This window comes from Engystomops pustulosus, chromosome 3, assembly GCF_040894005.1.
Source record: "Engystomops pustulosus chromosome 3, aEngPut4.maternal, whole genome shotgun sequence".
NCBI lineage: Eukaryota > Metazoa > Chordata > Amphibia > Anura > Leptodactylidae > Engystomops > Engystomops pustulosus.
Window position 1 is genome coordinate 36,264,011 of NC_092413.1, and position 13,107 is coordinate 36,277,117.

Consider the following 13,107-nt stretch of genomic DNA (forward strand, 5'->3'; position numbering starts at 1 on the left):
AGCCGAGCCTGATGACCCAGACTCTCGAGTTCCTGCCGTAGGGGTGACCGCCACAGAAGATGGAAGTGTAATGTTTCCCCTAGATGTTATGGCAGGCGAAACTGAGGAGGTAATGACAGGACCGCAGTTGTCTGATTTGGAGGTATCCCGTGACAACTTTGGTACTGCCCAACTCCAGGACCCCACTCTGGTCCGCGCCAGAGAAAATGTGGTAGAAATTAATGGCGTACCTCAGCACCCAGGTGCGGATAAGTTGTTCCCGCGTGTGGTGGTAAATCAGGAGTTGTTGTACCGCATTGATAAGGTCCACGGTGAAACCCGGGAGCAGTTAATGGTGCCTCAGCCATATCGTCAGATGGTGTTAGACCTTGCACATAAGCATGTGATGGGAGGGCACCTAGGTACCACAAAAACTCTGGAACGCATCTTGCAGCGTTTTTACTGGCCAGGAGTATACGATAGGGTAAAAAGGTATTGTGAAACTTGCCCTGATTGTCAATTGCATGCTCCCATGGTACACTTTCGAAGTCCGTTGGTACCTCTGCCCATTATTGAGGTACCCTTTGAAAGGGTCGCCATGGATTTGGTCGGTCCTTTAGTTAAATCTGCTCGGGGGCATCAGCATATCCTGGTAGTCATGGACTATGCTACCCGATATCCTGAGGCCATCCCACTGCGGCACACCTCTGCAAAACTAATTGCTAAAGAGTTGTTTGCCATGTTCTGTCGGGTGGGACTTCCCAAGGAGATCCTCACAGATCAGGGGACTCCTTTTATGTCAAAAGTCACCAAGGAGCTATGTCGGCTCTTTAATATTAAACAGTTACGCACCTCTGTGTACCATCCTCAGACGGATGGATTGGTAGAACGGTTCAACAAAACTTTAAAGAGTATGCTAAAAAAAGTGGTAAACAAGGATGGGAAGGACTGGGATGTACTATTGCCATATTTAATGTTCGCCATCCGAGAGGTCCCACAAGCCTCTACTGGGTTCTCACCGTTTGAGTTAGTGTATGGCAGACATCCCAGGGGTCTCCTGGACATAGCCAAGGAGACATGGGAACAAGAGCCCACCCCCCACAAAAGTGTGATAGACCATATCGCAGATATGCAGGACAGGGTGGCAGCCGTCATGCCCATTGTCAAAGAGCATATGGAGGAGGCACAAAGAACTCAAAGCCGGGTTTATAACAGGTCAGCAAAAGTAAGGAGCTTTAGTCCCGGTGATCGTGTGTTGGTGCTAGTCCCCACTGTAGAAAGTAAGTTTCTCGCTAAATGGCAAGGACCGTATGAGGTTATAGAGAAAATAGGAGAGGTGAACTACAGGATACGTCAGCCCGGACGGAGAAAACACGAGCAGACTTATCATGTAAATCTGTTGAAGGCCTGGAAAGACAGAGAGAGTCTGCATACAGAGATGGTCCTGGCCAGTCCACCTCCTGCGCTACCCTCACAGGCTGCAGATAAGCCTGTGCCGGAGGCAGAAGTGCGAATAGCCGATACCCTTACCAAAGAGCAACAGCGAGAGGCTCGAGAGTTTGTAGCAAGAAATACAGATGTGTTCTCAGAGTTGCCAGGCTACACATCTGTAATTAAACATGACATTGTCACTGAGCCAGGGGTAAGGGTAAGATTAAGGCCGTACCGAGTCCCCGAAGCTCGTAGACAAGCCATATCAGAAGAAGTTCAGAAGATGCTGAAGCTAGGGGTTATTGAGGAGTCCAAAAGTGAGTGGGCCAGTCCAATTGTTCTAATTCCCAAACCGGATGGGACGTTGCGATTTTGCAACGATTTTAGAAAATTGAATGAGGTGTCTAAGTTTGATGCCTATCCCATGCCCCGGGTGGACGAGCTTATTGAGAGACTAGGGGGTGCTCGGTACTTCACCACCCTGGATCTAACTAAAGGATATTGGCAGGTACCCCTGACAGATAGGGCTAAAGAAAAGACAGCCTTTATCACCCCTGAGGGCCTTTTTCACTATGTTGTATTACCGTTTGGGCTTCATGGGGCCCCCGCTACCTTTCAACGGTTAATGGACATAGTGTTAAAGCCACATAGGAGATACGCCTCCGCCTATCTAGATGACATTATCATCTACAGCCAAGACTGGGCGAGTCACTTGGCCAAGGTACAGGCCGTAGTGAACTCTCTAAGGGCAGCGGGCCTGACTGCAAACCCCAAGAAGTGTGCGCTGGGAATGGAGGAGACACACTATTTGGGGTATGTGATCGGTCGAGGTATAATTAAACCTCAGGTCAACAAGATTGACGCTATACAGGGTTGGCCTCAACCAGTGAGCACAAAGCAAGTCAGGGCATTCCTGGGCATTGTAGGGTACTACAGACGGTTTATACCAAACTTTGCCACCATGTCCGCTCCCCTGACAGACCTGCTGAAGGGTAAAAGGCCTGTCATGGTGCGGTGGAATGAACAAGCAGAAGGTGCTTTTCAGGCCTTGAAGTCTGCGTTGTGTGGATCTCCCATCCTCATTGCGCCAGACTTCAAGAGAGAGTTTATTGTGCAGACGGGTGCGTCAGATGTAGGACTGGGAGCTGTCCTGTCTCAGGAGGTGAATGGCGAGGAACACCCCATTACTTACCTGAGCAGGAAGCTCACGCCAGCTGAAAAAAATTACAGTATCGTAGAGAAGGAATGTCTGGCGATAAAGTGGGCATTAGAGTCCCTACGGTACTACTTGCTGGGACGACGGTTCCGTCTCATAACTGACCACTCTCCTCTCACGTGGATGAGTAGAACTAAGGAGAAGAATGCCAGGGTCACTAGGTGGTTCTTGTCCCTCCAAAATTTCAGTTTCATGGTGGAGCACAGAGCCGGGAAGCTACAGGGCAATGCGGATGCCTTGTCCCGAACGCATTGCTTAATGTCAGGAGTTCGCCCCGGTGGGTCTGAACTGAGGGGGAGGGTATGTGAGAAAGTGAGAGGTGTTGTGTGGGAAAACCGCTATCTGTCCTACAGGCAGATGAAATGCTGGTGGTAAAAGCCCTGGGTTTGTCTGCAGTAACCCAAGGGTTAATGCAGACATGATAAGCAGGAATAGTCTGTTTTGTCTGTGTTGGCCTAGCTAACACAGACACATTTGTAATGTCCGTACTGGGCCTGCTTATTATGGAGTAGGGGTAGGCTGGTAGTGGGACTCCTACTCCACCCGGGCTTCGGTCCTGGGCTTTTGTATAGCCCACAGGTGCAGGTCACAGGCCTCGTTAGGGTCTGATTTAGTCTGCAGGCCAGAAGCAGTAGGAGAGGCCCTACCTGGAGAGCTGAAAGTGAGATTGCATTCTCACAGCAAAGGTAACTGAGGGTCTCCTGTCTTGCTGCTGGCCAAGAGCGTGTGCCAGGCAGCCTGGTACCCGGATAGCTAGGGTCTGTCAAGTGTATTAGACAGCGCCTAGCCGGGCAGGAATTACTTTTATAATGTTTTTGCATGTGCCTAAGCCAAGGCTGAATTTGTGTTCTGTTTTGCAAGTGTGAATAAACACTTAAGTTGGACTTTTAAACCTGCGTGTGTCACTGCTTCTTGCACTGCTAAATGTCAACTACCAGAGCAATTCCCCACACAAGGCATTGTGAAGCATGTCCTACCCCTGATAACTGCCCCTGCAGGGGAAAGTAAAGGGATCTGTATATGTCTGTATTTGAATATTTGCAGACGGACCCTAGGTACTAGTTCCATATCGGTAACAGTGAGACCTGTCGATCAGGAACAGGGAGGCATGGCTGTGCAGGGAACAATGAATATGCAGGACTCACTCACTGTTATTGGATTCACCTTTTTAACATTACAGCCATGAAAAGGAATCATTTGGGGACAAAGGCAATGGTTTGTAATGATAGTTTTATATGAAGTATTTATTTTAGTTAGGTAAATTTGAATGACAGTTTTTCTTTAATATTAGTAAAATGTGTTAAGCGATTAAATTACAAAATATCTGTTTCTATACATAATTGGATGGTTTTAAGATTTCCCTTTTTTACCTAAAAAAAAGTCATTGCTCCTGCCTTGTCCTGCCCAGCATAAGCCAAGAATACATCATAACTGTGTTTTTCCTAACAGGCAGAAGTAATCAATCGCTGCTGTCTATGAGTCATCCAGCTCAGGTAGATTGTCTGGTCAGTTCAGGCAGCTCCTGTGTATGTGGATGGTCCGGAATTTTACAATTTTTTTTTTTTAGCAAAACTCATTTGAAGGATTAAACAAGATATGTTTCTGCATCAATGTAGCTACATCACTTTCAAGATATCTTGGGTTCACAATGCATAAAACAAATGGTAGATTTTCTTTAAGGGGTCTACCTTACAAGGTAGCAAAAGAGATGTGATTTTCCTTTTTCCCATCATGAAAAACTTATTTGCATATTTACTGTGTATATGTAGCATTATTATAGTACAGATAGTGATGCCTATGGACGTTTTAACTTTTTATTACATGTAAACTGTATTTTATGTAAACTTGGGCACTACAGTGAGTTTTTAGATGCACATTGAAGGATTGCCGTTCACTAGAGCCAATGATTTCTCCATTAGATTTTTGCTAAATGGCATCTTGAAGTCTTCAAAATCCACCTCATATGTAAATCGCTCCCTTTGATGTTCTCTCTTCCTTATACGATCTGATGTTGAAGGCTCAGTAATCCAAACCTTGAAAAATATGACACAGTGTTAATGACCAGTAGAGGTACAAAGTCTGACCTGTCAAACACAAAGCCGGGAATATAATATATAAAGCTGGATGTACGAGTATGTGTGTGCGGATGTATGTCCGCTAAAGAAAGCTGTACCGTCATGTTTACAATCACCAAATTTTGCACAGTTGCTCTTTGTGACTCAGGGAATGTCACAGACTAGGTCTTGAGCCAAAAATTTCACCCCACCCTTTCCAAAATCCACTTATTACACACCATATACAGGAGCCATTGTCTGCTGCTGCTGTGGCAGTTAGAAGCTGAGCCGTGATTGGTTGCTGTTCTGCCACAGGTCATTAATATGAGCTCTGAGCTTTGATTGGTACTACAGGCAATGAGTATAAGACGCTTATGTGTGAGGTAAGATGGATAGGGAGACAGAGATAGGGGGAGATTTATCAGAAATGTAAAAATGTAAAACTGTTGTCGTTGCCCATAAAAACCAATAAGAGATCAGTTGTAATTTTATAAACAGCTGTTGGAAAATGTAACTTGAGCTCTGATTGGTTGCCATGGGCAACTAGAGCAGTTCTGCTCTCAGACACTTCTGATATATCTCCCCATGGACAAAGTGACAGTCGGAGATAGAAGAAGTCACTGGAATGAGAGTATCAGCGACAGTCACTGGAATGAGAGTGTCAGCGACAGTTACTGGAATGAAAGTGTTAGCGACAGTTACTGGAATGAGAGTGTCAGAGACAGTCACTGAAATGAGAGTATCAGAGACAGTCAGTCACTAAAAGAGACTGCCAGAGATGGTCAGTCACTGAAAGAGACTGCCAGAGACAGAAAGTGACTGAAAGAGACTGCCAGAGACAAACAGTGACTAAAAGAGATGGCCAGAGACAGACAGTCACTGAAGGAGACTGCCAGAGACAGACTGTCCCTAAAAGAGACTGCCAGAGACAGACAGTCACTGAAGGAGACTGCCAGAGACAGACAGTCACTGAAAGAGACTGCCAGAGACAGACAGTCACTGAAGGAGACTGCCAGAGACAGACTGTCCCTAAAAGAGACTGCCAGAGACAGACTGTCCCTAAAAGAGACTGCCAGAGACAGACAGTCACTGAAAGAGACTGCCAGAGACAGACAGTCACTGAAGGAGACTGCCAGAGACAGACTGTCCCTAAAAGAGACTGCCAGAGACAGACTGTCCCTAAAAGAGACTGCCAGAGACAGACTGTCCCTAAAAGAGACTGCCAGAGACAGACTGTCCCTAAAAGAGACTGCCAGAGACAGACTGTCCCTAAAAGAGACTGCCAGAGACAGACTGTCCCTAAAAGAGACTGCCAGAGACAGACTGTCCCTAAAAGAGACTGCCAGAGACAGACTGTCCCTAAAAGAGACTGCCAGAGACAGACTGTCCCTAAAAGAGACTGCCAGAGACAGACTGTCCCTAAAAGAGACTGCCAGAGACAGACTGTCCCTAATAGAGACTGCCAGAGACAGACTGTCCCTAATAGAGACTGCCAGAGACAGACTGTCCCTAAAAGAGACTGCCAGAGACAGACTGTCCCTAAAAGAGACTGCCAGAGACAGACTGTCCCTAAAAGAGACTGCCAGAGACAGACTGTCCCTAAAAGAGACTGCCAGAGACAGACTGTCCCTAAAAGAGACTGCCAGAGACAGACTGTCCCTAAAAGAGACTGCCAGAGACAGACTGTCCCTAAAAGAGACTGCCAGAGACAGACTGTCCCTGAAAGAGACTGCCAGAGACAGACTGTCCCTGAAAGAGACTGCCAGAGACAGACTGTCCCTGAAAGAGACTGCCAGAGACAGACAGTCACTGAAAGAGACTGCCAGAGACAGATAGTGACTCAAAAAGACGGTAACAGACAGGGAAGGTCAGAGATAGAGATGGTCAAAGAAGTTTATTAAAAAGGGACGGTCAGTGACAGAGACGGTCAGAGACAGTCTATAGATACATATAAAATAGTTGTTAACTGCTATAACAAAATAGAATGGGTTATTTACTATCCCGGGCAATGCCGGGATCTACAGCTAGTATAAACTAAAACTCGGGATAGAGGTTTTATATTTTTATTCTGCCCATACATTTATAGTGAATAATCTTTCGGCCGCCAGCTATTCCTCCCTACTACTATACACATGCAAAAGCCGAACATGCTTGTTTCCTCCATAGGGAGAGTGTTTTAAGCTAATATAAATGACCTCTAGTGCTGGATTATCTCCCGGGGATCATGTTATAAATCATAATTCTGTTTGTGCTACCTGGTAATCATAGACAAATATTAAAAAGTAATAAAACACTTACTGTTTTCGGTACAAATGTTATGTCGACTTTCTTTGTTTCTCCCAAAGTAATAAGATTATTAAGGTGGACAATGGCACTTTTCTTCTCCTTTCTTGGAAGTAAAACCTCTGTAGATTTAAATATCTGTCAATGATAACAGAGGAGATCATTAGAGTCACATGAAAAATAAAAAAGACTTTACAAGAATTTTACTCAAACTAACCCATAATGGAGTAGTTAAACAGAGCTCTTGTCAATAATAATCAAATGTATGCTGATCGTCTATAACGTTTCGAAGCCAGGTTATTATCCCAGCTTCACTTGACGTATCCAGAGAAGAGGCACTTGGGTGGAATCTGCACATGTGAGACTGATGTTTCTCATTTAGGTGAGTAAAAAAGTTTAATTTTTAAATCGTTCCCCATTCACAGCCACCATACAGGTCAATTTGGAACCCTAAAGCATAAGGACCTGCAGTTGGTGTAGGATCCCAAATCGATCTGTCAGGTGCTCTTTAAAAACAGTTGAGGTCTTACAACTGTGAAAGCCCCTTCCCCGCTCCAATCACAAGTACAAGGGTCCCATTCACATGCCCTTACACTCTTTTCAATCTGTATGGCCCTTTCGGAGGTAGCCAAGCCCTGTTCTCCGCTAGTCATGGAAGTTCTACTGACAATGGTATGGTGCAGCCGGCTGTGGCCAAACCCAACTGGTCGGTCTATGTACAGTGTATTTAGGAATTATCCTAAATTAGTGGGGTAATTATTGGTGTCCATTAATTATGGACCCTGCCATAAAATTCCGTAGAAAGTCAATGGATTGGTGCACCCTTGACCTGATGTTCATGAGACCCCTATTATGATGAGTGGGGATCACATTGTTAGAACCAGTCAGTTCCAACCAGTTAGAATCCGTCAGGATGCCTCCTTTCTTTTGGATAAGGAATAAGACTTCATCTTGGCACAACCCCTTTAATGGAGGACTTTTATATATAAAATTATTTTATCTTCATCATGACAATTTTGATGAATGTCTCCTGAGAGTTGTCACAACAAAACTCCCTGTTATTAGCTACAAACATAAGATAGCCTTTGAAGCAGTAATCATTTTCTATTATATAAATTGATAGGATCCTCTTATATTGTACATTTTGTGAAGTCTTGCCTTTGTCTGCTTGATGTTAACCATTATTTGCTTTAATATGTGACAGGTGACAACACAATCAGTGTTCTGCAGATAATTGTGGAGATTGAAAGAAAAATGGTCTTTGCTGCTCATGACTACTATCAGCTTTCATTTAGATCTTGAAAAATAAGAACTGTTATGTGATTGGTTGGTTTGAAGGAAATCTACCATCAAAATCAGTGACACCTACTTAGAAAAACATTTTTGTATTTGTTATCCATGGCCTCCTTACTTCTAAAATCAACTTTTAAAATGATGCTAATGAGCTACACGCCCAGAGGTGTATTAGGTAACCTTAACCACTCCCCTCTTTTTCAATCATGTGATCCTCACCCTATCCAGCAGGTGCTGTGCACTGGGTTTAAATAACTGGTGTGTGCTTTTGTATAATGGGACCATGACAAAGTCGTAAGGCGAAACGAGTAGGTCTACTCTGTGTTGTGTACATGCTGCTGAAATTTTACATGGATTTTAAACTATGAAATAAAGCCAAGTTTTTATGCATCTTCCATGATCATGCTGGATTTTTCTTGGATGTGGATTTGCTACTTTGCTTGTACCTGGAGGATTGTAGAGTGAACCAGGATGGTGAGCTGGCTTTCTCGTTGTATTTGTTTGTTAGTATTTAACCAGGAGCCTGCTCCATCTTTTACAGCAGTGTGAGGACATACCTAAGATCCCCTTAGATAAGATACAATTCTAGAATATAAACCCAATTTTCACAGCTGTCACTTGCAACGTGTGCAAAATAATGATTGAACCGCTGCAGTGGTTAAATCTGCTAGTGGACTCCTTTTAAAGAGAATCTACCAATATGAACCAAACATACCGCTGCAGCTACACTGATGCAGAAACATATCTTATTTAATACCTGTGCTGAGTGGTTTTGCTGGAAAAAAAATTAATAAAATTATGATAATGAAGCTCTCTCGCGTGCCTGTTCCACGCTTTTCCTCTTTTATTAGTTATGTACTGCACCAGAGAATGATATAATCACTGTGTTCTGCAGTCAGAAGGCAGAAGTAATCAACTGCTGTGTATTAGTGATCCAGTCCTGTCTGGACATTGCAGACAGCTCCGTGTAATCTGTTTATAAACTGCGAGCTGCATGCTATCCAGCTTTCCAAGGTCCTGAATGTTATAATTGTTATTTCAGCAAAACCACTCAGGGAGTAACAAGATATGTTTCTGCATCAGTGTAGCTACAGCATTATCAATGTTTGGTTCATAATGCATGAAATCAAATGGTGGATTTCATTTTATACACTGTTCTATGCTGCTCATATACATTAGATTAATGTTGGCTTAACCAACTGATTGTTGTGTGATCTGTGTATTTTTGGTGTTTGGAATGTCTCTGGAAGTAGCTGAAACCCCTTCCTAATCAAACACTTGCATACTTGGATCCTGGTATGAGAGGCCGTAGTGGTTGTTCAGTCAGCCCCCACTAGGAATGTATAGCTGGCTTTACCCAGCACTACCCAATCAGGGATGCAGTAAAAATCAAAAAGGAAATCTAACATTTGATTTGATGCATTATGAATAGAGATGAGCGAGCACTAAAATGCTCGGGTACTCGTTATTCGAAACAAACTTTTCCCGATGCTCGAGTGCTCGTCTCGAATAACGAGCCCCATTGAAGTCAATGGGAGACTCGAGCATTTTTCAAGGGGACCAAGGCTCTGCACAGGGAAGCTTGGCCAAACACCTGGGAACCTCAGAAAAGGATGGAAACACCACGGAAATGGACAGGCAACAGCAGGGGCAGCATGCATGGATGCCTCTGAGGCTGCTTAATCGCACCATTATGCCAAAATTATGGGCAACAGCATGGCCATGACAGAGTGACAGAATGAAGCTAGATAGCATGTAAAACATCCAATAATTGACCCTGACACTATAGGGGACGGCATGCAGAGGCAGCGGCAGCAGCGGCAGGCTAGAGAGTGGCATGGCGACATACCCTAAATGGACTCAGGCTTCAAACCAATGGGTGGCAGAGAGGAACCAAAGGAGGTGAGCAAGAAGCGCTCAAATAATATCGGTACATGATAAAAGTTTGCCAGTATATTTTGTGGATTACACAGCAGGGTGGCGACAAAGTTAACATGGAAGCCATGATAACAACCCAAAATTCTGCCTGACACAGCTCGTTTGATAAGGGGACCATGTATGGAGGCAGTGAACTAGTAGTAGATTAAAGGTGCTGCAGTTAAAACTATGTTAGTTGGATCTTGGCATGGAGCTGGCGCTCCGCTGCCAGGTGAGCTTTCGCCAATCCAAGCCCCTGTCTCTAGGCTACTCCCCAAACAGCACTTCTAAGAACCTTTTGTATAAGATCAAGTGTAGTAGCGTTCTTATAAGTTTAGGATATGGCGGGTGAGGGGAATGTAAACAGATGCGCAAGAAGCGCTGAAATAATATTGGTAAATGATAAAAGTTTGCCAGTATATTTTGTGGATAACACAGCAGGGTGGTGACAAAGTTAACATGGAATCCATGAAAACAACCCAAATTTCGGCCTGACACACCTCGTTTGATAAGGGGACGATGTATGGAGGCAGCTATATGGACGACTTTTGGAGGTATCAATGGAGACAACGTGTGGAGGCTGCTATGGAGACAATTTAATTTGGATAGTGCCTGTATGTGGCAGTCCAAAAAAGTTTTCAAACCAGAGGAGCAGGTAGGTGGCCCTCCAGAAAAATGAAATAGATTGAGTGCCTGTATGTGGCAGTCCAAAAAAGTTTTCAAACCAGAGGAGCAGGTAGGTGGCCCTCCAGAAAAATGAAATAGATTGAGTGCCTGTATGTGGCAGTCCAAAAAAGTTTTCAAACCAGAGGAGCAGGTAGGTGGCCCTCCAGAAAAATGAAATAGATTGAGTGCCTGTATGTGGCAGTCCAAAAAAGTTTTCAAACCAGAGGAGCAGGTAGGTGGCCCTCCAGAAAAATGAAATAGATTGAGTGCCTGTATGTGGCAGTCCAAAAAAGTTTTCAAACCAGAGGAGCAGGTAGGTGGCCCTCCAGAAAAATGGAATAGATTGAGTGCCTGTATGTGGCAGTCCAAAAAAGTTTTCAAACCAGAGGAGCAGGTAGGTGGCCCTCCAGAAAAATGGAATAGATTGAGTGCCTGTATGTGGCACTCCCAAAAATTGTTTAAAACAGAGGACCGGGTCGGTGGCCCTCCAGAAAAATTAAATGCATAAAGTACTATAGCTAGAGCCAGTGGGCCCTGTCAAAAAATAGCCAGTTTCCTCTGCTTTACTGTACAAAGAGGAGGAGAAGGAGGAAAATGAGGAGGAGGAGGAGTGGATAAATTATTCAGGTTGAGCTTCCTTCACCTGGTGGAGATTGGAAATTATGAGAAATCCAGGCTTTATTCATCTTAATAAGCGTCAGCCTGTCAGCGCTGTCAGTCGACAGGCGTGTACGCTTATCGGTGATGATGCCACCAGCTGCACTGAAAACCCGCTCGGACAAGACGCTAGCGGCAGGGCAGGCAAGAACCTCCAAGGCGTACAGCGCCAGTTCGTGCCACATGTCCAGCTTTGAAACCCAGTAGTTGTAGGGAGCTGTGTGATCATTTAGGACGATGGTATGGTCAGCTACGTACTCCCTCACCATCTTTCTGTAAAGATCAGCCCTACTCTGCCGAGACTGGGGACAGGTGACAGTGTCTTGCTGGGGTGACATAAAGCTGGCAAAAGCCTTGTAAAGCGTACCCTTGCCAGTGCTGGACAAGCTGCCTGCTCGCCTACTCTCCCTCGCTACTTGTCCCGCAGAACTACGCACTCTGCCGCTAGCGCTGTCAGAAGGGAAATACTGTTTCAGCTTGTGCACCAGGGCCTGCTGGTATTCATGCATTCTCACACTCCTTTCCTCTCCAGGGATGAGAGTGGAAAGATTTTGCTTGTACCGTGGGTCCAGGAGAGTGAACACCCAGTAATCGGTGCTGGAATAAATTCTTTGAACGCGAGGGTCACGAGATAGGCAGCCTAGCATGAAATCTGCCATATGCGCCAGAGTACCAACGCGTAAGAATTCACTCCCCTCACTGGCCTGACTGTCCATTTCCTCCTCCTCCAACTCCTCTTCTTCTGCCCATACACGCTGAACAGTGAAGGACTCAACAATGGTCCCCTCTTGTGTCTCGCCAACATTCTCCTCCTCTTCCTCCTCATCCTCCTCCACCTCCTCCGATATGCGCTGAGAAACAGACCTAAGGGTGCTTTGGCTATCAACAAGGGAATCTTCTTCCCCCGTCTCTTGTGACGAGCGCAAAGCTTCCGACTTCATGCTGATCAGAGATTTTTTCAACAGGCCAAGCAGCGGGATGGTGAGGCTGATGATGGCGGCATCGCCACTGACCATCTGTGTTGACTCCTCAAAGTTACTCAGCACCTGACAGATATCAGACATCCACGTCCACTCCTCATTGTAGACTTGAGGAAGCTGACTGACCTGACTACCAGTTCTGGTGGAAGTTGACATCTGGCAGTCTACAATCGCTCGGCGCTGCTGGTAAACTCTGGATAACATGGTCAGTGTTGAATTCCACCTCGTGGGCACGTCGCACAACAGTCGGTGAGCGGGCAGTTGGAGGCGGCGCTGCGCTGCCCTGAGAGTGGCAGCATCTGTGCTGGACTTCCTGAAATGCGCACAGATGCGGCGCACCTTCGTGAGCAAATCAGACAGATTGGGGTATGTCTTGAGGAAACGCTGAACTATCAGATTTAACACATGGGCCAGGCATGGCACATGTGTCAGTCTGCCGAGTTGCAGAGCCGCCACCAGGTTACGGCCGTTGTCACACACAACCATGCCTGGCTTAAGGTTCAGCGGTGCCAGCCACAGATCAGTCTGCGCCGTGATGCCCTGTAATAGTGTGCCTTTTATCGCCTAGGCTCAGCAGTTTGAGCACCGCCTGCTGTCGCTTAGCGACGGCACTGCTGCTGTGCCTAGAGCT

At 45.5% G+C, this 13,107-nt stretch overlaps 1 protein-coding gene across 1 annotated transcript in view; it reads right to left on the reverse strand.

Moving 5' to 3' along the window:
- Nucleotides 1-4,426: 4,426 nt before the first annotated feature.
- Nucleotides 4,427-13,107, reverse strand: part of ANKEF1 (ankyrin repeat and EF-hand domain containing 1) — a 37,772-nt gene continuing 29,091 nt past the window's right edge. Inside the window, exons 9-10 of the mRNA XM_072140470.1 lie at nucleotides 6,979-7,101; nucleotides 4,427-4,659 (exon numbers count right to left, since the gene is read on the reverse strand). Of these exons, the coding sequence (XP_071996571.1) occupies nucleotides 4,492-4,659; nucleotides 6,979-7,101 (291 nt within the window). The 3' untranslated portion in view covers nucleotides 4,427-4,491. The remainder of the gene's footprint in view (nucleotides 4,660-6,978; nucleotides 7,102-13,107) is intronic.